This window comes from Halichoerus grypus, chromosome 5 (assembly GCF_964656455.1).
Source record: "Halichoerus grypus chromosome 5, mHalGry1.hap1.1, whole genome shotgun sequence".
NCBI classification, from domain to species: Eukaryota; Metazoa; Chordata; class Mammalia; order Carnivora; family Phocidae; genus Halichoerus; species Halichoerus grypus.
In genome coordinates, this window is record NC_135716.1 from 138,828,612 (window position 1) to 138,854,421 (window position 25,810).

The window sequence follows — 25,810 nt, forward strand, 5'->3', positions numbered from 1 at the left end:
CTTCTCCCTCTCCCTCTGCCCCTACCCCTGCTTGTGCTTTCTCCCTCTCTCACGCTCTCTCAAATAAATAAATAAAATCTTTTAAAAAAAGAAAAGAAAAGCTGAGTCAAAAAAATTTCGTAATTTATGAGGCATACCATCTATCTGATATACTGAGTGAAACTTTGCTCAATTCTGTTTTCCTCAGCAAAACCCCACACAAACACCAAGATGAAATGTGCACCTTTCCCCCCAAAATGATAACTCACAGAAGAGGATTACCATGGACACATACTCTAATCTCTGAAAAACTTGTGTGTGAATCAATAAGAGGCCTATGCCTAGCAAAAGCAAAGGGACACAGAACAGTGAATGCAGTGGGGACACCAGAGAACGCTTTTCATTCATGAATCACTTTGCTGTTGGTGCCACAAAAGTCCCACTTCATAGAAGAGAGAGTCACAGGAATTCCATCTGGGCACATCTTAACAGCGCCTCTGTGGCCAAACATGAGTGCTCCCGGCTACGTCTTTCCCTGGGCTCCCTCTGCACTTCCAGGGTCTCAACTGCACCCTCCATGGCCCAGGAGCACCCAGGTTGCTTTTCAACAACAGTTGTCAGGTTGGGAGGGGAGTCACATGTAAGTGGAATGAGTAAATTTTTCAGAACAAAATCATGAAGCTGGAAAGGAAAGGAAAAAGGAAAACATAGACATCACAGCTCAACAGTTTTAAATTGCCTTGTGGTCTTGTTTTTAAATTTAAAAATCATGGGGAAAGAACAAATTTAAAATTGCACAAAATTTTGAAGGTCTTCTTATCCAACTCTTCAGTCCATCTCAGCTACAAAATCTCTAAACCACTTCACCAGATATGGGGTCCCCAGCTTGTCCACAAGTCTAGTCCACTGTTGGACTCCTTCAGTTATTACAACGACCTTCTTCATACTGACTTGATTTCTGTCTGCCTCTAACTCCCAGCCATTAATCCTAGATATATATCTGCAACCATCCAGAGTTCACTTATTCTTTGATATGACAGCTCTTCAAAACAACTGGGATGCTGGTCTCAATGCAAAGGTTTGCAAAAGCAACAATTCAAAGGGGTGTGTGTGTGTGTGTGTGTGTGTGTGTGTGTGTGTGTGTGTTGCAATAGGTTTAATTTGGGAGTATCATGATGGGCAGAAAATAATAGTTTTGAAAGACAAAGAGGAAAAGAACGGCTCTGTGTCTTTGTTTTCAAAAGTTAGTACCTAATCAATTTATATTTATCTAGAACACACCTTGCATTTTTAAAATGCTTTCTGGTAACATCCAAAGTAGGAGAAATTCCATCTGGTCAGAAGATGCACAGCAAAGGAGGAATTACATGTCTCTGAGGTCACACTGACAAGAATGATCAAAATGGGGGAAAGGAAATCTTCAGATTGGCTTCTAATCACGCTTATGACTGGAAGAGATAACATGCCAGTCACTGGTTTCAGTTTAAAGCCCACATAGGCTCAACCACTTCTCTGTCCTGTCAACAGAGTGAAATTGGGCTGATCTGAAGTCTTGCTAGCTGCCAAGGTAGTATCTATAGCTTTTCTTCCTAATAATGGCTCATACCAAACCTTGAAAGTATCTCAGCAAGAAACTGTGCATCCACTAGGAAAAAAATTTCATGTGTTGACAAAAAGACTGCTTTCAAATGAATACAAAATATTGAAAAATAAAACACTTTCGCCCAGGAAAGTCTTACATATATTATTAATTTTATGCCTAAAAAATCCTAAAAAATAAAGAGTAAAAACTTGTTGGAAGATATTTGTTAAATATTGTAAAACTGTGAATTGATATAAAATATTGAGACCTGTGTCACCAGTGAAACAGTGGGCCGCTGACGTTCTCAGTCCATTCACCAAACCTCTCAGTCCCACCTCTTCTGATAACCGAGGGTTTGAGCTGTACCTGTCTCACAACTTCCTGACCTTCAACTTCCACATTTTTTTTATTTTTATTTTTTAAAGATTTTATTTATTTGATAGAGATAGAGAGAGGGAGGGCACAAGCAGGTGGAGTGGCAGGTAGTGGGAGAGGGAGAAGCAGGCTCCCCGCTGAGGAAGGAGCCCGACGTGGGGCTCGATCCCAGGACCCTGGGATCATGACCTGAGCCGAAGGCAGATGCTTAACCGACTAAGCCACCCAGGCGCCCCAACTTCCACATTTTTAAAATGAAGAATCCAATGGATAGATCATCTCCAAGGACTGTACATTTGCATGATTCTAAAATTTTCTGTATTTTGATGTCATCACTGCAATACCTATGAGAAAGCCTCATTTCTGAGAGCTAGCTTTTCAGAAAATCCATTAAATGAAACTTCAGAGAAATTGAAATGCTGTATTTCATTTAGGCCAAGCCTTTCAAAAAGCCTTAGGCAACTTGGCATAACAGTAAGAGTACAAAAAAAAAAAAAAAAAAATAGAAGAGTACAGACTCAGAGCTGAAGACTAGCTAAGGTCCAATCCAGTTCTACGACTTATGTACTAGCAGCATGACCTGGAGTAAATGGATTCAGCTCTTGTGTTCCAGTTTCCTCCTCTGTCGAATGGGGATAATAATGGTGTGACTTCATGGGGTAGCCACTAAGGACATAACTGAATCGACAGCAGAATAAATTTATGATGGATTGTCAATAGACTTGAAACCAACCAATGTGTCCTAGCACTAAGCAAATTGTGTTTGAGCTAGTAGAATACAACCTCAGTGCCTAGGATAGTGGGTACTGAGTAAACAGTTGCTGAGAGAATGAATGAGCAGACTGAGAGAAAACAGCTCTATCTAAATGTTTTCTGTATCATCCAGTATACGTCAGAGGAATGCTAACAACAGAATCACAGGCTGCAGCTGTCCACAACTCACCACCCGTGGTAGGTAAGAAGACCAGCTGAGTTTGTTCTACTAAAGTGAAGGTCAACAACCAATCTCCACATAGCTTCATTATCGTCAGTAACCACATTCCCCCAAGGGCACCATAAGGTGGACTAAAGCAGATACAGTATGGTCAAACATCCACGATGAGAAATTAAATGAAATATTAGTGCATTTTTGCTTCTTTGCCTTTATAAGAAATGAAGATAGATACAAATAAAAGGAAAGTCACTTAACATATCATCTAGGATGTGTTAAGTAAAGGCACTTTTTAAAAAAGTGCTATGTCTTGTATCAGGTACTACCCACTAGGGTCATTTATACGCATGCTCTAAATCCAAACTGATGTATGGGCCAGATTGACTATAGAAAGTTCTGTGGCCCAGGACAACCTCTGAAGACCTCAGTATGAATCAGCCCAAGCCTGAACAACTTGCAGTCCATCAGCTAACCAGCTTCAGTTCACTAATCACAACTTACATTTCATCCTGATCCTTTGGGCCTATGCCTAAGTAGATAAAACTGGGAAGAGAACAAACTAATTAGAGGTTCTTCTAAACTAGGTCCACTTCAAGAGGGCCATAGGAAAAGTGGAGGTCACTTTGATGAGAACAGTTTGAATGAAGAAAGGTCCCTGTTCCAGTTCATCATTTCATAAATAGCTAGGTAGCCAGTGGGGCAAAAAAAAAAAAAAAATCCTTTAGAATTTACGGAAAGGGTATTCCCAGGAACATCTGTAAAGAAGCAACTTCTTCTTTGGTCAAAAATGAGTAGTCAGGGGCGCCTGGGTGGCTCAGTCGTTAAGCGTCTGCCTTCGGCTCAGGTCATGATCCCAGGGTCCTGGGATCGAGCCCCGCATCGGGCTCCCTGCTCAGCGGGAAGCCTGCTTCTGCCTCTCCCACTCCCTTTGCTTGTGTTCCTGCTCTCACTATCACTCTCTCTGTCAGATAAATAAATAAAATCTTTAAAAAAAAAAAAAAATGAGTAGTCAAAGGCCACAGCAAATACACACACCTTAAAATCTACCCTGAGACATGGGGTCAAACAGCACAGTTGGAGCCTGGCAACTAGCCATGATCCTGGAGACGTACAGATTTCCCCAAACGTATCTTCACCACTTTATGGCCTGGTTCCTAGTGAAGTAGATTACTTTCATTTTTTCCCCTTTCAGTCCAAACAATAGTTATTGAGCATCCACCATCACAAAGAGCTGTCACGTGCACTAAGAAAACCAGTGACGGGTACTAAGGAGGGCACGTATTGCATGGAGCACTGGGTGTTATACGCAAACAATGAATCATGGAACACTACATCAAACACTAATGATGTACTGTATGGTGACTAACATAACATAATAAAAAAAAAAAAGAAAGAAAACAGGTTCAGTGTGGAAGACCAACTCTTCATACGTTTAACGGCAAATGTAAAGCAGACTCAACGACCCTAAAGCAACATAAGCCATGTGCAATGGGTAAAAGGAAAAGGAAGAAGGCTAGTCATCGCAGGCGGGGCAGAAGAAGAAACAGGTATTCCTTATTCCACAAAAGGCTGGCAGCAGCTGGAAGGCTGAGCAGGAAGAACTGAGCACCCCAGTCACAGAACAGGCATAGAAAAAGGGGCAGGGAACAACTCAGGTATAAAAGACATATCTGTTTTGTAAATAAGGGACAATAGTGAGCGGTCTCATGTAACTTCATGTTTAATTTTGACATGTACTCTTGAGCATTTGAAGTGTTAGCATTTATACTGTCTCCCTATTAATAATATTACTGATAGGTTCAAAGTATTCCTGAACTCATTCCAGTATAAAATTCCCCTGCCTCCAACATGTTTTCTACCATTTGACTCCTTCATTTAGACAGGGCAGGCTTTAAAATGTGGCTCATGGAGAAAAGTGAAACCATAGGCACCAGTGGTTCTCAGAATAAAAAACACATTTTGAAATAAAATAAAGGTTAAGCTCGCATACCAACAGACCTTGCTAGATCAGCAAAAATGTAGTAGGTGTTACAGGAAATCGCTATATTGTGTAATCCCCATTTCAGTCTCCACAAAATTGCACTATAATTCAAAATAAGTGAAGCAACAATTGGATGGATGACCAGTTTTTGTTGTTTACATAGTTTAATGCACAAATGTGCAGTTTCCATGACTTTCAGAATGACGTGATTTACATGAGGCTTTAACAATAAATAAACTTGAAGTGCTGTATATAGTTAGCATATGGTGGAATTTTTAAGCAAAACTTTCTCTTCTACTCCCTCCAAGACATTTAAAATATTCTCCCCTATTAGGTGTGGTTTTTTTTTTTTTTTTTTTGGTCTTTAATTTACACCCTGCTAATTCTCCTGTGCAAATGTAAAATTTTTGTTTTATAAATAAAATTTAAGGGTAGAAAATGAAATAAAACAAATGTTCTTGACACATTAATGCCACAATAATCAGTAACAACTGCACATAGACTTTATAGATATTTATAACTTTGCCATTCTAAAAGTTAGTCATGGATACCACAAATACTTCTATTACTATGTAATAATTTATGGCATTTCCATAGACCTGTTATATATCATCCTTCTTTAACCACCTGGCATGCCAAAATACCTAGAAAAGATGAACAGAATTACTTGCAATAAATCCCCAAAACGTATCTTCTGAGGAACAGACACAGATAAATCCCTAAACAACGAATTATGCTATTGTCAATTAAAAAAAACAAACAAACAACAACTTCCATGTGAATCTTATATACACACGATTTCCCAGAGTCTCACTGAACATATTTTGACCACAGTTAAGGTCATGTCTTTATTACATCCTCCTCCTTCCCCCAATTTCACCACAGTGCTTTCTTTCCTTTTCACCTACTTGAATTTTATTTAAGAGAATCTTGATAAAGTTTATGACCACAGTTACTAGAGGGAGATAAATACTTTAAGTCCCTCTTACCAGAAACAGAAAATATGGCATGAAGGCAAAATCTCAATCTAAAGTCCTCACTGGCACCTATCCTTCTGGAATATCAGGACAGATAATGAGTTTGCAATGCTAAGTCAGGTGTGACCTATCACATGTCCAAGATGGGGGTCAAGCAAGGACTACAGCTTGATGTTCACGGACAAACTCAAGAATGTGCTGGCATCTGATTTAAAAAAAAAAAGAAAGGATTATCTTGCTGTGATAGTTGTTGACTAAAATCACCATTAAGGAACACCAATATCCAAGTATTTTACTGAATACTCTTAATTCAGAAATTGCCACCGGAGCCACTTGGCAGTTTATGCTTTGCACTACATTTCTATTCTCACCTGCTACAAATCTTTAACCTGCGATACTTTGTGTGGAAACTCATTAAAATGCTCTTGTGAAAGGAGAGCGCAACACTATCGCCTTCCCTTTGTCTAATGGCACAGGACCTCTCTCATAAATTCATTCTAATTAAATTACGCTTCTCAAGGTGCTCCCTCTCATGCAATCCTTATGTAATTGTACCCAATATTTTTTCCACAATTGATGTTACATTAAACAGGCTTTTACTACCTGCTATCCTCCCAATGGCCCTCACTCTCTTTCTTTTCTCTTTTTTTTTTTTTTAAATTTTTTAGCTCAAAAGAGACAGGAATTTGACATGACAAATTCTATTTTAAGAGTTTGCCTTGAGCTTTCATCAAGTTCTTTATAATTTTCTTAATGATACATAATACACACAAAGGCTCACACAAATATATCTCTTTGAGCACCAGAAAGAGCATTACATTTTAAAGCTCAATGAAAGAAAGAAAACAGGTCAGTTAATGGGTCATTAGCCAGTTTTATCTCAAGGCAGTGATGCTATAGGGGGGGAGGATGGTGTGGATGAAAATGAGTATTATGAACCTTACAAAAATTATCAACAATCACTGTATTTTCCATAGATGTAGTAAAGGATATTGGTTCTTTCAGCTATCAGGATGTATTCCCTTCCATATGATACTTGGGCTTAAAAAAAAAAAAAAAGCCAAATCTGAGAACGTATGTGAAATCTTAATAGTGTATCTATCTTGGCTTGTGTTGCAGACTCTCATCAGAACTTTCTATTTTTAAATAAGACGTAGAGGGAGTAGTTGTTTTCCCCTTCACACTCTGGTGTGTTTCAGCAACCCTGTGGAATACATGGGAGTTTTACAAGAAATGAATAGTTTGTGGTTGAAAAGATTATAGATGATAGAATTTCATAACTTTGCTAAGTATGTAAATAACTTGTCTAGAGCCATAAGAGAAGCTACTTAGTATGTCCTGCCAACTTCTACTACCGTGACTATCATTGTTAGAAATACCACTATTAGCATTATACACATTATCAACATTTCTGGGCTTTTTTTTTTTTTTTTTTGGTTTATGTGTTTAGCTTTCCTTCATCCTTTTTGTCATCACTGGGGGGTGAGTATATATTTAATTATATGGTTGTGTTCAATGTACTGAATATGTAAATACTCTACAGCACTTGTTGGAACATAAGTAAGTGGATAGGTCTTATCTACCCAACATGACTGGTAGCTTTTTAGGGTTTGTGACAATATTTTTTATTTCATTTTTATTTTGTGACAATATTATTTTATTTTGTATTTTATTCCATACACCATTTCACAGCAGAAGCTCCAGCTACATCTGTTGACTGGCAGATCAAATTAAGAGGCTAACTTGTTTTGTTTAGTCAGATGCTTTAAAGAGGTTTATGTCTTAATATTAGAATTTTCGATAGAATGGATCAATTGGTCTTCCTGAAAAATAACTTCTTTTTCTGTGTCAGGTGTTGAATGTGACGATGAGTTGCAGCTAACATTTGTGGAGCACCTCCAGTGTTCCAGGAGCAACATTCTGAAGTGTCTGACGTGGATTAACTCCTACTATTAGCCCTCTTGCACAGATGAAGAAATTGAGGCACAGAAATGTCAAGTGGCTTGCACAAGATTGTAATGCTGGTAAAATGGGAAGCTGGGATCTGAACCAGCAATTGGGCCCCAGAGTCCATACAAACGACCACGTTGCCTCCTTAGGTAGTCACCAGCCTCCAAGGTGGGAGAAAGAAAACCACTTGTATGCCCATTTCTGTAGATGAGTGGCCTCACCATTAACCTCCAGTTAGTGAGTAAATAAATAAATAAATTCTATGACACATAGTTGATCAGCCAAATGCACCTGAGCAGTGACATCTTTGGCAATAGTGTCCTCCTGGAGCTTAATGCTGGAGTTCGTCAGAGATTTAAAATAAACCACAGGCACATTTCACCATGAGACAGCATGATCCCAACCTGGCTGTAGTTGAAATTACCCCTGGCTCATCATCATTGCAAATGGTGGCTACAATTTGATATGAAATGAGTCACGTAATTCTAGCTCAAATTCTCCAGCATATCAGTAGAACTTACCAAGACTACACACAAATGCTTACGCTTGGAGGTACACCTCATACCTAGGAAAGCTGGATTAGAATAAACCAGAGAAAAATTCACATCTTCTTCCCAGAGAGGACGCAGTATAATCTGCATGGTCTCCAGTCCAGCAGATCTGGGTTCAAATCTCATTTGCATACCAAGTGTGTTAACTTGGAAAAGCTTCATAAGCAAGCCAAAGTATATTCATCACTGAAGTGAGGATGCTAGTGGTTGCGATATAGGAGGGACAGTGTGATAATTAAATGAGGTGACATAAGCAAGTTGATTTGCATTTGCTTTAACATGTTGTAAATGATCAATAAATGGTAGCTATTCGTAGATGGTATCTCCAACCAGTGGTATGTTTTTCTGCTTCAAAACAGAGGGACCTACTTCCGTAGAATTCTGCTGTTACTGTTTTCCATTTGAATTTAATCTAATCCTTTCTTAAAATGTCCAAAGTAAACACACAAAGAGCTACATGTATATGCACAGAGGGAGGACACCACAAAAGAAATACATGTACTCATTAACACCACCTCACACCCTCTAGTCCAAAAGGATAAATATTTAACATAAGAAACAAGCTTCACTTAACAATTTTTATACTATGTTTAAGGGATAGTAATATTCACTTTTTTTTCAACTGAGAAAAGAAAGGTATCAACAGAAGGGTAATCTGTACAAGCCACTGATAAAACAGAGACCACATTTCTGGTCTTTAGAATTCTAGTAGAGGCCACCAGCCACATTTTCTCACCGTCCCCCCTCCCCTTCTCTCTTAAAATAGGCACTATTCTCACTTCAAAATGGGAGGTGAGCAAATGAGAGAATGATGGGCTTTTACTGGGGACGGGCCATTCCCCAACCCATGCCTCGGGACGGCAAACATAATACCTCCGAGTGATGAAGGAGGGGGCGCAGGCTGGGGTGGTGAGGTCTCTGCCTTTTAAGCAAGCCAGCCAGCAAACACAAATGCATGCAATTTGAAATTTTAATTAGGGTGCCATGTGCTGGTGACATATGGCGACACGCTGACAGCTGGGCATCCAGGTTCAGGAACAGACCTGGGTTCTGAAGTCACAGTTGGCAGAAGCAAAGTTCTCCGCTTGTGCGCTAGGTGCTAGCATGCCTGGAAAGTGCTCTGCCAACATCACCCCCCCATGCAGCACTCCCTTCCGCCGCTTGTAGACGCTGCCTGCCAGGGGCCGCTGCTGCAATTCAGACAGAGAGCGAAGAGCAAATAGAAAGAAAAAAAAAGATTAAAACCCCCACGCCCCATTTGCAGTTTCAAGCCAGAAAATATCCCGAACAGCAAAGCCACTGATTGTGTGTGTGTGTGTATGTGTGACTTCTCAGTTTCAGAGACCCTGGGACTTTTCACACTAAGTCATCCTTGCAGGAGGTGCTCTCTGCGTGTCTGTGATAGGACACATCAGGGCATGGCGATTAAGAAGTGTGTTACCTGCTCCAAAGTCCATAGCATTAAAGCCCTTACATAAAACCAAATATGATTTAAAAGTCACATTTACATAGATTAGAAGATGAATCATGTTAGCAAAGTATCAAGATGGAATAAAAACATTTTAAGACAACTTGTTAGGCATTAAAGGTCAAGTTGGCTAACTTTTTTCTGCTACCAGAATTTTTTTCCATGATGAATTAAATGTTGGTCAGTTTGACCTTTGAAGCTGAACAAGTCATCTGAAAATGTCTTAAAATGGGTTAATGAATTGCCTTGTGGCTGCTTCTTCTGCTTTTCCTTATCCCACTGTGCCGATGTAGTCCACTGACGTGGGAATAGTCCAAGTCGGCTGTTTCTAAGCAAGTCCAGGACCCACAAGAAAGAGAGTAACAAGAGGGTTTCCTAGCCAAACCAATGCAATATTAAGAGAACCATTCTTTAGATCCTTCTCTACCTACCGACTCCTTCTGAGCTATAAATCTTTGACTGTAAAGAACCAGAGTTAAGTTAATGTACATGCCAAATTGCACCATCTACAACTCTGTGGGAAATCTGAATTTCTAGCCAATAAGCAACGAAATTCTTCTGGGATATTACAAATATGAGGGCCAAATCCTTATCTCTTCCTTGCATTCCAAATACTGCTATCAAATCAGCCAAACGAATTTAAGGTAGAACTATCATTGAAGTGGAAATTCAAAATTCATCAACTTGATTAAAAGCCAGCAATTTACTGTTTCCTCCTATTCAATTAAACACAGACACACACATACTCCTTTCAAGTTTTTAAATGGTGTTGACATATAGGAAATTTCACTTTATATTTTACTATTGCTATTTTTCTTATTATGCACAGCAATTGATTTACATCACATTTTACTCTACTTCAACTTAATTTTTGGAAAGCAACAAAACAAGCAGAAGATTAACATCAGCCGTTTCAGGCTTCAGACAACACTGCTGCAAGCTGGAAAATACAGATACTAGAATTTACACCCTCTAGTTGTAAGCCCATTAACTAGTTTGGACAGCAAATATGCATTCTGCATACAGCTACCCTTAAAAAAATAAAGCTTGCTGATAAAACAAACAAAAAATACTGTAGCTTCCTATATATTAGCAGGAGCTCTGCGAAATAAAACACTACTGCTCAGTCATAGTGCCTATAGAATTTGCTCTGCACACACACACAAAAAAAGCACTAAAATGTACCTTTAAGAACAACAGAGAAAACCGAAGGCAAATATATATTCTCAATTCTAGATCTTTTCCAAATCTGTCTTAAACTAGCTTTAACTGGTTCAAGTGAAGATTCCTTTAATTTGAGGAAGGGCTCCACAGCCATGACCTAGGAGTTTACTAAGTAGTACCAGATACTGCCATGAGGCATAAATTTTTCGTCCTGCTAAAATCTTCCATCAAATTAATACAAATTTCTTGTCCAAGACAACTGTTAAGTACTGATTCCCAGCACTAGGTTTTCAAGAGCACACAACAGCTATAATTCTCTCGAAAGATACCACCACATTTCATTTAAAACCCACCTCAGCACCTACACACAAAAGAAGAGCAAACACATCTGCAAAGCAAACTTAGTTTTAATTTTCTTTATAAAATTAAAAACTTATAGAAGTGTGAACTGTTGAGCTTAAATACACTTTCCAATCAGTATTAGTAGAATCAGAATCCACATGTGGACAAATAAAGCAAAATCTATCCAAACAGATCAAGTTTCTGTTAAAGAAAAAATTCACTTGCTCTATAAGAAAAATCAGGCTCATTAAAAACTGTCAAATATAGTATTTCATGTAGCTTTACTTACACATTAATTTTTTTCTGACAACACAACTAGTTTAACAAAAACTAAAACTGAATTTCTAGTCTCTGAATTTTTATAAAGTAATATGTAAAACGCATATTTCTTGTGTTTCTAAATAATATCTACTGTTAATTACATGTAAGTTTTCACCAAATCTCACAGAATGGCAAATTACAGAACATTTACAAAAAATAAGTATCACCTTTGAATAGGCAAAAAGTATGAGGATAAAAATTCATAAATATGATGCAAAAGCAAAATGTTTACTGTTTAAAACAATTTAAATACAGATAATACGGATAAGGCCATAAACTGTATTTTTTAATTTCTTAACTTTTAGTGAGAAAATACAACCCAAAATAAGAAAAAGACAAACGTACAGAGGCAAGTATGCAAGGAAGGTCACAAGAACAATATTGTTTATGGGGGTAAATTATGGATTAGACCTTAAAATACAAAGGACTCAAGAAAATTAAAGTTTAGGTAAAAGCCCTTTGGGTTGCATTTCACATACAAATCGCATGTATTGGTCATTTTCTTATGTGGCTCAGATAACATTAACAGGGAAAGATATTCATGATGGCAAAAAAACCTCGTGATCAGAGCAGTTTTGACAAAGGAACTTCAGTTGAACAAAATTAACATCTGATAAAATAGAACAGAAAAGGAAAATCTGTAAATGCATACCTAGAAGCCCAGTAATGTCCATAGTACAGACTAAATAAGAATTAATGGCAAATATTTCAGTCTAGATTCCTAGCTATCATTATCTTAAACGTGGCAGCTCTAGTCAGAGGAGCATATGTGACAAGCAGTGGTGATAGGATGAAGCAGAGGTGTACAGAATTGATTTCTCAGAGGGCTACAGAAAAAGAGCCAAGATTTTTAAAAGAAGAAATTGATAGGAACTTGTTATGGAGTCTATGCTATACTTGCTTAGGTATCTTTGAAACTGAAAGGAGCTCTATATAGTCAGAGTATCTGGATTTAATCCAGATACACTCATTAAACAGTTTTGAGAACCCTAGAAATTAAGAGCTATGAGCAACTTGTCAATAAGAGGCCAGGAATAGGGCATTTTTAATTAAAAAGAGAAGTGATCAGCATGGTGTAGAAGAAAGGGCTCTGAACTCAGATCTGCTTCACAAGCTCTGTCACTAACTACACAGAACTTGAACACAGGTTTGCTTCATGTATCAAATAATGGTGGAGCCGAGGCCTTCCAGCTCTAAAACTCTTCATCTATGACCTAATCTCTACCTTGACTACCTTACCAGGTTTCCGTAAGAATAAAATAAGCTGGGATGCCTGGGTGGCTCAGATGCTTAAGCGTCTGCCTTCGGCTCAGGTCATGATCCCAGGGTCCTGGGATCGAGCCCCGCATCGGGCTCCCTGCTCAGCGGGGAGCCTACTTCTCCCCCTCCCTCTGCTTCTCCCCCTGCTCATGCTCTCTCTCTCTCTCTGTATCTCTGTGTCTCGAATGAATAAATAAAAAAATATATTAAAAAAAAAGAATAAAATAAGCTTGTGTAGAAATTATTAAATGTTATTTTTTAAAATATAGGAACGATGGGGCGCCTGGGTGGCTCAGTCGTTAAGCGTCTGTGCCTTCGGCTCAGGTCATGATTCCAGGGTCCTGGGATCGAGCCCCACATCGGGCTCCCTGCTTGGCGGGAAGCCTGCTTCTCCCTCTCCCACTCCCCCTGCTTGTGTTCCCTCTCTCGCTGTGTCTCTCTCTGTCAAATAAATAAATAAAATCTTTAAAAAAAATAAAATAAAATAAAATATAGGAACGATTACTATGACATAAAGCTGACATGAATAAGGGAGGGAAGAGTGCTTCAGCTGCCAAAAGGTGGACACAATTCAGAGACAATGTGATGCTTGGGCTACTGATGTCTTCAGAAAAAGAAGGGACTCTCTATTCATTCAGAAAAAAAACCTGACAGCAATCTGAGATGTGGTGTCTTTAGGAGGACACATATTTTAAAATCCTACAACATAACAAAAGGTACTGTTGTCCACCAGGGACTTTGGGCCAAGTGTGCTAAGCACTTTACATGACTGATTTCACCAATCCTCACGGCATTCTTGTGAGGTATGTGCTATTTCACCATTCTAATGGATGGGGGAAAATGACACTTAAAATGTTTAAGGCAAAGTCATCTAGCTAATATGGATTTGAACCCAGGTCTCTGACACTAAATTACCTTGTTAATCAAATTATCAAATGAATTAATTATCAAATCAAATCAATCTTGTTAATCTTAACTACCACATTATACTAATGCTGTTCCTTTCTGCACAAGTGCTTCCCCTATTTTAATTAAATTCGTCAGGCCAATCAGTTAATTGGGTCAAAAGTTAAGTTGACTTTGGATGTATATAGACAAAGTCCTGAATAAAAACGTAAGCATCAGGAGACATACTCTTAAGAATCTGTACTAGAATCATAAGTCCTATAATAGTAGGATGCTTACCCTTTGGTATTTCCATTAAAGGCAATGAAGACATTAAAAGGGGGATTTTTGAAGGGAAAGGCGGGCAGATGATGAAATAAATACATTAGCCATCAGAACTTATTTCTGGGATATAGTGGGTTTATAGCTTGTCCAGTAAATATATCACATTTGTGTATCATCTTTGATAGAAGCAAAATACAAATGACTTTGGATGATGATCCTTCATCATCTCTTTTCCACCACATGAACAGAGAAAACATTCACAGAATAACACTGGAAAGCCCCTACTGCACATTTTTTTCAATAGAGAAAAGAATTAATTTTGACTATATATTAAAAGTCACTTATTGGCCACATCTCATTCAGAAACTACTCTCTCTTTGGATGGGGAGGGGAGGGGGTCACGGAAGACACAGAAGAATACCAGACAGAGTTAAGTTATTACTCGATGTAACTCTAAGAGACTTAGCAAAAGGTGGAAATGAAAAAGACTCTTCTCACAGCACCCAGTGATCAAAAGAGAAATTCTGGAAGTCACAGAAAACTTCTTTTCTTAAGCTTGTCTGCCCAATTTTATACTGAACTCTTCTGAATAGCAGAGATTAAAATTTTCATAAACACATGAACATTTTATAAATTGGTCCAAACCAAAACATGGTCACCTGCCAACTTTGGTAGGTTTTACAGACACATTCAATGATAATAGCCATGTTTTTTCCCCGTATCAGAGGATTCTGACAGTGCCTGCCAGTTTTGAACTCTACTCTAGGCTAATCTGGAAAATACTTAAAAGAAGATTTTAAGAATCCGAATATAAAAGTTTTCAGGAGTGAGAAACAGAAATGTTCAAATTTTAAAATCCAGGTTAGGGCCAGGTATGTGGTCAGAAGCCAGGATCCATGATGAAAATGGCCGACGCCTCCTTGGAATACCAAATGAGACACATCACCATGGATGATTTATGGAATTTCCTCTTTAGATCAGAAATACTTCCAAAACCACCTCCCACTTGGTGCTTTAGCACTTCCAGTAAATGAAGTCAAAAGTGAAAATATACACAAATCCCTCCTTATTTTGACATTTCAAACCTCAATAAAGGCTCGGTTCCACATGCTGGCTTAAAATTAGACGAAGTTTAGTAGAATAAAGAAAGAGAAGGAAGTTTTTTGTTGGGTTATTTTTAATATGCTTCAAAGCTTGTTCAGCCCTTTTTTTGGTAAATTTTAAGACACAATTTAGAAAGAGGAAACAGGTCCCTGCAGGGACATACTAAATTCCAAACTCACATGCTCAAAAGGGTGTTATCCTTACTTAGCATCTAAAAGAAAATGAATGGCTTCCTGATGATTTACCAATATTTGTGAACCAAGACGGATTTTGGGTTTGATCACTATGATCACCTCCATTTTGTGACGGAGGGGGAGGAGGGGGGAGAGAAAGATTGGGGGGGAGGGAGGGAGGGAAGGAGGAGGGATGGAAGGAGAGGGGAAAGAAGGGAGAAAAACTGATCGGTTGATTTGAAAGTCATTAGGTTAAGTAGGGATCAGAATCCAGAAAGATGCACCTCACAAAGTTTTCCCAAAACAGAGCTACTGTCTACACACCAGAAGCTGATGGAATCAAAAACCTTCAGCACTATCTCCTGCCTAATTGAATTGGTACATGTAATGGGAGGAAGCTGTTTCTCAGAACCAGTAAATAAGTGGTGCCGGGAAAAGGAGGAGGCCAACAAGGCAGGCTGGAGACAAACAGGATTGGTGGAACAGGCACCCAGATTCTCCAGAAAGCAAATCCTGTTTAGCCCTTATCCACCCAGGTCACGGTGAGGCCTGTAGCGTAGCAACTTGCGCCTTTAAATACTACTATTCATTTGGTCGTTAGTTTCTCTTGGTTCCTTTCATTTGCCCGTATTTTTGATAGCCAAATCCTTAAATGAAAGCAGAGGCTATGAGAATGTTGTCAAATTTCAATAATGCTCAAGGGGGGAAAATCGCCAATCTCCTAATGGTTTGGTCTAACATTCTTTCTGGAGTTACCCAGTAACAGATTAATGTAGCTAAGCATTGTAACATTGAGTACTAAGAAAACATGCCTGAAATTTACAAGTAGGCCCCACTTGCTAGTTTAAAAAAAAAAAAAAAAAAACCCACTTCCTGCATTTTCACTGCCATGTTTCTTTATTTATTTATCTTTAATTTATTGTGGTGTCAAAACCCATGTCTGGTCTTGGAAGAATTTTGGCACAAAGTTGGCTTTTTATAGTACCAGACCATTAAAACTACAAAACCTCAATTAAAAAAGTGCCAGAAGAGTTTGGTGCTCAGTACCAAAAATGATATAAAGCCTGCAGATGGGGAAGGAAAGAAAAGGAGCTACTCTTGCAAGAAATCCAAGTCTAAGTCATGTAACTAAAATCCTTGGTGCTGGAGCAACCAAATATAGTCTATGTTTTAATATACTATCCAACTCATATTCCTAGGTCCTGATTTTGCACATAGTCTAATCCCAAACCTTGTAAATCTCTAAAGGTCAGAAAATGTTTTTTTGTTTATTTGCTTGTTTTGGGGAATGCCCCAAGTCTGACGGAATACAGGATATTTAAATGATAAAATTTGCAACAAATCCTGAAACGGATTAGCTACCACTCTGCCTCACTTGCGTCTGATTAAATGCAAATCATTCTTGTGATGCAACCATAAAAATGGGATAAGGTATGTATACCTGTTTTACAAGCATAAGACCAGAAGCCATGAACTTGGATCTTTAAATTGCCATTCTGACAGCAGTCCTGCCCAGGAAAATGATCTAGCCTCCAGGAGTGAAGATCCACATTCTGCTCCATGCCTCCTAGCCCAATACTGGTAGCACAGAAATAATAAATATCTGGCAAATGAAGGAATTCACCCACCACATGGTGCTGGAGTGAGAATTAATTAGTCCAGAGTACCACGAAGATGGAATGATTCTGAGTGGGGACAGTGTCATGTGGTGATTTAGGGCCTCTGGAATCCCCTCACTGGTGCCAATGTCCTGGTCAGTAAAATGGAAGGAGTAACAGTACCTCATTCAGAGAGTCCTGAGAGAATTAAATAAGATAATGGACATAGAGATTGAGAACACGGCCTGCTTGCCACACAGCAGCATTCAATAAATGCTATTAATATTATTAAAATTCAGTAGCATTATAATCAGAAATAGCAACATGTGACATTTTCCCTTATCCTAAGACTAAATATGAACAAGACCTCCCCAAATCCCAGATGTGATCCAAACCCAATCAATCCATCAGCAAATGGTTAATGCCTGCCTATGAGTCAACATCCTAGCATGCCTGTTAGCCAGCTCTCCTTATAGCTAAGAAGACAAGTCTTTTTTAATATAAGCAAATCATTCCGTCTAAGAAAACACTGGTAGTGAACTTCTTGATTTAGATATATGGTACTTATTTGAAAACTGGAGAAGCAACTTATGGCACATATTTGAACCACATTTTAGCACCTTCTCTCTATGCCTGTCCTCTAGTTCTGAAGTCATGTGCTGCCTACGCAGACAGCAGAAAGAAAGGCAGAAACCCAAGAGCTGTTGCCTGGAGATCAGGCCCCACACCTCTAATGTTCAGGACTCCTGACCTTGTCTGCCTTGGTTTCCAAATCAGCCTCCTCTACATTTGCACACCCTTGCCCTGCTTTCTCCTGGCCACAGAAGACTACTCACCTTTTCTACCACCTCGTCCGGCCTACATTACCTGACTCTAGGACGTTAAAGTGATCACAGATGATCTATTTGGCTCCTTACTAGCTTGATTGCTGGACCAGCCGTGATGCCTCCAAATTTCGGAAAGGCACCAAATTGGCTTTTTTTTTTTTCTACCTATATTATGTGTCATCTTCACAATGAGCCTATTATGATCCTGTTATGTAGGTATTACTATCCTTATTTTATAGACAAGGAAACATTTACTGTACTTAAGTTAAACAACTTACCCCTGGATAGAATCAGACCTACAGGGCTTTGAATACAAGCTCAGGCACCAATTACTACGACTTCAACTGATTTATTTAACTTGGAAAGAACACAAACTAGGTATGGCCTGGTAGCAACAATTAATAGTAAAATGATGACTAAAACTGGCCCACGCTGTTAAAGAAGGAAATTTTTAGGTACAATGAATGACTGATCACTCACTTAGAAGGAGAGATTTCTGTCCATTGTAAATGCCCCAGAAGATTACAAAATGCACCTAAATAGCAGTGACAATAACCACAGCACAGAATTAGTTTGTCTAAAATCAAATAGCTGCCAAGTGATCAGCACAGGATTTGAACCCACATTATTAAATTACCCTGTTTCAGACCCAAGAGTAAATGCACTATACATGTGGGGAAAACAAATTTTTCAAGCTAAAAAAAAAAAAGAAAGAAAGAAAAGAAATCTCCAGTATTTTGTTCTTAGTTCCCAGTTTATATCTTGCTATGCAGTACACCACACAATGGTCACTTTTGTTCGGCTCAGCAGGGCTATTTATATGTTGTAACTCTCAGTGCTTTTGGGGACTATGTTCTTCTCTGAAATCTAAAGATGGGCGTGTAAGAAAACTTCCAGGATAAGCGAACTCTGTTTCAGTGAAACAACTAGCCATGCCAGGCCCACCAACTCCGGGAACACGGACACCCCACCTCCACCAGGAAAGCAAAGTAAGAGAGGCTGCTCAGCCTCCTCCTGCAGGACTGCCCCGTCCCAATCACAGAGAGAGAGGGGGCACACCCCCCTCTCCCAGAAACCCACTTCGACAAAAGGAAAACAGAAATTGGGCTATGATGAGCCTTGCCCTGGTTTTTAGCAGGCACAGAACACGAGCTTTTTGAAACAGGGGCATCTATACAGCTCGCAAAGACCTGAAGGAAGACAAACATTAGATGCCTTTTTAAAAATGTGCAGCAGAGAAACAAGAAACAGAGGCAAGTTGTGGGCAATCAATACTTCCCCACTCCCGTAGATACGCAAAGTCATGGAGGATAGGCCGGTCTGTGGTACCAAGTCTGGGAGGGGAAGGAACAGATCTTTCTGAGACTGTTCGCTGACACTGCTGAGGGAGTGGGTGGCAATATTGAGTCTAAACCGAGCGCGTCTCCATCCCACCACCACAGCTCCTTACACTTCCCCAGGAAAACAAACTGCCTCACAGATGCATCGATTTCTGAGTTGAAATATAAAACGGGAAGAGTAATTTTTAAATACTGAGGCAGCTATGGCAGTTGGCGAGGCAGCTGAGGGACGATGCTAGCAACCTGGGTAGCATGCCATTTCAACTGCCGGGAACTTGCTCTCTTTGGAGGAGGATATCCCAGTATGGAGGCTAACACGAGGAGAGAGGCTCCGGACGGTCACAAGGGATCACAGATCTCGTTTCAATATGGCTAAATAATAATAATAATAATAATAATAATAATAATAATAATAATACTTATGGGGAACATTTGTTAAATGTGTACCATATGCCAAGCAATATGCTAAGCACTTCACTTGAATTCTCATTTAAGCTCATAATCACCCTACAAGATAAGTTGGACATTTTACCAATATGGCAACAAGGCTAACGGGCTGCAACCGGCTCTAAACTTTAAGGAATCCTTTTAGGGCTTCCATACATCATGAAAGCAAAAGTGGAGAGCAGTCCTGGAATGCCAAAGTACCCAAGTAGGGGTGACGCCTACGTTCTAACAACAAAAATGTATGAGAATCCCAGGACCGACATTTAATAGCCGTGTGACCCTTGGCCATGTCACTTACCCTCTCTTTGGCTCAGTTTTCTTCTCTGTAAAATGGGGATGATGATAATAGCACTGCTTCGCAGGGTTGCTGAGAGGATTAAATGAGATAATAGAAGTAAAATACTCAGAGTCTTGTGTATTAGTAAATGAAGTACGTAGGCATAGGCTGTTACTATTTTATTACTGTCACTAAGGAACATATTTTACCTAAAGGGCTACTTAATCTGGCTCACATGCTACCTCCCCGAAAGCACCTTTGCTGTCTACTGAAAGGAAGTTGCTCCCCCTTCTGTGTTTAATGCTCTGTTCACATATTGTTAGAGCTGTTGGCACACTGTGAGTATTTCACCCACAGTAGGTAATTTACACGTATGTCTCCTCCGCTGACTGAACTACTGAATGGAACTGTTTCTTACTACAGCTGTACTCGGCCTGCCAGGACTGAGCCCACTGCACTGTTACTAATTAACAGCAGCAGCAACAATAGCAACAGTTAACATTTTCATGACAAGAGTTTTACCCATGATATCACATCTCATCTTTACAATAATCCTATGACGTAGGCATCATTTAGAGTCCTACTTTATAGCTGAGGAAACTGCAGTGTAGAGGCTGTCACCCGCTTCGGGTCACACAGCTGGTCAGTGGCGGGGCCAACACTCAAGTCCATCCAGGCCCTCTGAAGATCCACAAGCTTTGTCCTCTCTGAACCAACGTGATCTACTGACTCTCAGTGGTGAACTGGAAGCATGAGTCTCACGAGGCGTTTTATTATGAAAGTTTTCTGAGTATAGGTAATAAAATACGGGAGTCTTCAGTGAAATTAAGGTAAATGAAGTGTATATTTTGGAGTGCCCTAACTTGCCCAACAATTCATCTCCACTGTGCTTAGGTACAGTACAAAAAGCAGAAAACAGAGCGGTAAATATGATTCCTGTCATTTTGGGACCGGAGACAGGTATAAAATGAGTAATCAAATAAATCAACAAGACCATTTCAGATTGCTAAAAGTGCCATGAAAAAATATATATATGAAGGCCAATTTTAGATAGAATGCTCCTCCACAGATATATCATTTGAACTGAGACCTGAAGGCTGAGAATAAGGCTAGCCACAGAAGGAGCAGGGGAAAGTGCTTTCTAAGCACTCAACAAGTAGCAAAGAGGTTGGCAGGTTCCAAACATCAAAAGGAGACCAGCAAGGCATCCAGGGAGTCAGTGGTATAGAGCGAGGTTGGACAGGGAGACCATGCGGTGTCTGCGGGCCATGGCAACAAGTTGGATTTTATTCTAAATCCATGGGAAACCATGAAAGGTTTTTAGGCAGAGGAATGATAAAAACTAATTTAATTCTTTAAAGACCAGTCTGGCTACTGCGTGAAGGAGTAAGAACAGAATAAGGGTGGGAATACTCAGGATTACTGAAGTAGTCTCAGCAAGGAAGATGGTGGCTAGGACTAGAGATGTTTTCTTTTTTTCCCTTTGGATTCACAAACTTCCATATAAAAATGGGAGGTGTGTTCTATACTTATTCTAGTTGTCTATCCACATTCGACTTCTAGTGTCTTCAGAGTTCAGAGAGATCTTAACTTTCTTCTCTATTGTCTTCATTGTACATATGTGGAAACCGAGGTAGAGAGAGGTTCCTCGACTTGCTAACGCCATGCAAGTAATTTACAGCAGATATCACTCAAAGTCAGATGTCAGGAGGCAAAGGTGTAATAAAACCTGTAAGTATACAAAGTTTTCTGTTGTCCCTAAAAAGCCTGCCAAGATTCCGTATTTGAAATCTGCAACTACCCTTATATTTCAAAGTCTTTTTACAGCGTTTAAATCTCACATTAATTCTCACTTGAATATTAAGTAATCCAGCATTCAGCTCTGACACATAGATGGAACCTACAGGGTTAAAAGAATGTAAGTAGAGTCAAGTCAGAGAATTGTGGGTTATGTCTGGGAGAAGTTCATAAAAGTAATTTTAAACTCCTCTGCTTTCTTTCAGTTCCTTCCTTCGTGTTTATGTGTAAATTATACCTTACTCTCTAGGTTGCATTTTGCCGTTTTCCTCTCGTTTCCCCAAGAAAGCTCCCCAATGTGACAATGCTTTAAAAAAAGGGCCAGTATGAAGTTCCTCTGAGTTCCTGCTCTCCTCGAGCACGGCTCCTATCACACAATAATGTGTTATTTTGTTGAATTTTGGCATCCATCTAGCTTGTTTGGTCAGAAGCCAAAAAATTAGAGTGTGTCGGTCCACCAGTTTCTCAGCAGAGAAGCTCTCTTCTCACCCAGCGAGTGTGCTGTACCCTTGGCCTCTGGCCAAGAAGGGAAATCCATTTTACATAAAGAATGCACAAAGCTCAAGTGCTCAGAGACTTTTTACCTACTAAAATAACTTTATGGACAAATGCCAGTCTGCTAGACACATTCTGCAGGAACATTTGGCATGCAAAACAAGGTAAAGTGCTCTGTGGAGGTAGCAAGTTTTTTAGAAACAAGGAAATGGCTGTGCGTGCCCTCGTGGCACGTCACGTGGCTTGGCACGGCCGGCGTGATTGGCTGCGGCCGAGTAAATACAGCCGCCATGTAAGGAGCGGAACGTCGCCCTTCGCTGGCTTCTTAAAATGGCGGCCTGAGTCCGCACCAGGAGAAGCAAGCTGAGTCCCACTCTCCATTTCCCCCCTGAAGTTTTTTGTTTTTGTTTTTGTTTTTAAATAAACCTTACGGATTTGAGTAGAAACAGATTTCTCACAACTTGCTTCTCCGGCTCAATTTCACAGTTCGGCATACACTCAGGCTCTGTCAAAAGCTTGACAATGTTCCAGGGAAAATATTAACTGTAAACTTTCCAAGAGGATTTAAAGGAGCAGGCAGAAACGTCAGGAAGCCCTCCCTTTTGAAAGCGTATCCCAAGTTTGCCGCCTATATACGTTTTGCAAAGAAGCACATGCAGCCCGAGCTCAAATGACCTCCAGGATGGTCCCACTTCACCATGTCACACAGTGGAAAGGGGAAGAAAAAAAAAAAAAAAGGACACATCCTCTTTGGCGAAAAGGCACGGAGGTCTCTCCCTCTCCCTCTCAGGCCTGACCAGTTGAACACTGCACACTCTGATGTATAAATATTTGCCTCTGGCTAAAGTTCAAGCAGCCCAGTGTGGCTGCCAGACACAACAGAAAACCAACATCCAAGGGAAAGTGTTTACTGCAGTGGTGGCCAAAGAAGCAACTGCCAGCAAAAGATCGCATCCGATTGGCTGGGCCTGCGTGTGGTGTTATCATAAAGCACCTGGCCACTGGCCCCTGGCCACTGGGGTGTTCCGATCCTTTCAGTAATGGTTAGGTCCTTTAATGCACAGCCTTGCCACGGTTAATACAAGACCAAGAGACATGCTGATGGTTTTACATGTGTTCCTCCACAGCGAGGGGCCTGAATGAGCCAAACCCCCCATATATCTGCTACCACTACTGCAAAATAAGGGTTTGCTCCTTGAAACTACCTAGGTAGGGCGCGTGACCTTTATACACACTCCCACCTCACAAAACCACTGGCATTTCTCAGGTCCAGCACCGCCAGCACACCTCCAGTTCTTGTCCCTAGGTATTCTGTAATTAAATTCCTCAATCATCATTTGGTGAATTTAAGCATCCTTGAAATTCCTGCAAGAAAATAAATTAGGAGACTTCTGATCGATAGGTACAATAGGCTATTTTAAATAAAGCCATGCATCCTTCAAATTCTCTGCAAAAACCAAAATATACACTGTGTCCTTTTACTGGTTCTATAGTTCTGAAATAGGTGGAAATAAGAGAAGCTGCCCATCAAAAGATTAAGATCTTTAATAGGGATAAAGGAACTGAATGAGAAAAGGATCTTGAAGAAAATCTTTTCAGGGAAGTTATGAATTCATAGTTTATGCTAAGCATGTAGCCAGCAGGGCAAAGTCTTTTCATGGTTTTTAGTATTCAGGGCAGTTTGAATACAATCAAGATAAGTCACAAAAATTTTAAATCATTGTCATCCACATAACATTTCTATCTTCATAAACAATAATGAATGTATCAAATTTTTCCCTAATGTTACAAATGAAATGCTTCTGTTCAGTTGAACTGAAAAGTTATACAGAAAACAGGACAGAAAAATCAAAGAATGTGAAGGTAAGAACTTCTTTTAAGTAAAATTTTTGATGTAATGGAACAATAATTTAGGTAAAGCAAGCCAAGCCGTTATGATTTCATCTGTTTCAAATAAAATACACATTCGCTTAATTGAAACATTTGCTGTTTGCTGAAAATAAAGAAGATTTTATATCCGTACACAATTCAGAGTTCTAACTTAGAAAATTCAAGGTCCTGAATCTTGACTGATCTTGCTTAAAGAAATTTCTGCATCTGAATCTGTCGCAAAACTAAAATAATATACCAAATAATTCCGTTTTCAATTGTCTGTAAAACTTTAACGACTACATCAGTCTTGTGTAATCTAATTCTTAACCAAATGTGACACTAAGGTTGATCTGTGTTTGACCTCAGAAGCCCAGGACTTATAGTATCAAGTTTGGCTTCCAAGAGATCCCAACGAATCATGGGCAAGCGAATCACAGAGGAATGTTCTGTTCCCAGCTGTGAACATGACAGAATTAACTCTGAGACGCTTCTTCCTGCTGCCCTCGTGGACAGAAAGGTCAAGATGGTTAGCTCTTACAGTCTCAGTACCAACCGTCAAAACAACACGCATGTTAAAAATAGATTGTCTGTAGGCAACTAACACATAAATGTAGAAAAAATTTTAAATAAAAATAGTTTTAATATATTCAAATTTCAGCTTTAAGTATTTTAAAGACTGTAACATGAAGCCAAGGAGAAAAAGGACCGAACAATAATTTTCCCAAGTGTATTAACTTCACAAAACTTTGAGTCTTAAAATTTAAAAACAACCATTCTGACCCATGGATGACACTTTTCTTAGGAAATTCTTTGGATTCACCAGCAATTCATTGGGAATTAAAGCACAAGAGGCAAATTTACCACTTTTATTTGTTTATATTTTGATAACTGCATTTTTCTCAGCTCAATTTCTATGGAAATAAAAATTCTGTTTACTGTCAGAGGAATTTATCTATCAGTGGGGAATAGAGTTGAAATACTATGAGGTTGTTTTTTCCTTTAATGCAATGAAATAAGCAAGACATTCCAAGGGGCTATGATACATAAGTTCTATCATAACCATATAGAAAACCAGGGGCAATTGCTGTTTTATATAGAAGTAGATACTTAAGACTTATCACCCACCAGCATGTTTAATAAAGTCTGTGGCATTTGTACGATAAAAATGTTAAAACATTAATAAAACGAAACTGGTGATAAAAGTTAATTCTATCATATAGACTTTCACGTTGAACAAAAATGTACCTTCTAAATAAAAATGTTGCAAATGTAAATATTCCTTTTAAAGCTGCTGAATGCATCACTTTACTAGGAAAGGCTTAGTTATGTTATTTGCAATTCCCTCATTGCACAACAATGTACATTACTGTCTGTAAGCTCTAATTTGGCATGGCGCATCATTAATGACCTGAATGGTGGCTGTTTCACACATACATATTTAATTACAACAGCTGAACAAATTACATATTTATGCTTTATAAAGGGGACTGCCGGTCTAATTCATTTGCTATGCATGCAGGTACAGGGCTCCATCTGCAACAGCATCTGCACAACAAGAGCGAACAATTACCCATTGTACAGCGAGTAAGCATATCTGGGGAAACCTGTAAGGGAGGCAGTCATATTAACCATTTCACTGCCTCAGGCCCTGTATTTTTTTCTAGGGGTCAAAATCTTTTAAAACAAAAACTGTAGCCCTTACATGCCTGCCCGGTCATTTATCAGAATCGACCAGCCCTCTCATGCATTCTAATTTCCAGTGGGTTTAAAGATGAGAGAGGGAAATAAGGCATCCAAATCCTATACTACAGTGAGGATGGACTTCAAGT

General features: G+C 39.4%; 1 protein-coding gene across 15 annotated transcripts in view; it reads right to left on the reverse strand.

Moving 5' to 3' along the window:
- NFIA (nuclear factor I A) overlaps positions 1-25,810 on the reverse strand; it is a 367,960-nt gene that overhangs the window by 247,357 nt on the left and 94,793 nt on the right. The window contains exon 3 of one of the 15 annotated variants that reach the window (XM_078073051.1): positions 25,398-25,526. The exons of the other annotated variants lie outside the window; for them this stretch is intronic. Coding sequence (XP_077929177.1) covers positions 25,489-25,526 — 38 coding nt within the window. The 3' untranslated portion in view covers positions 25,398-25,488. Of the gene's footprint in view, positions 1-25,397; positions 25,527-25,810 lie in introns of those variants that run through there. 15 annotated transcript variants of the gene reach the window in all.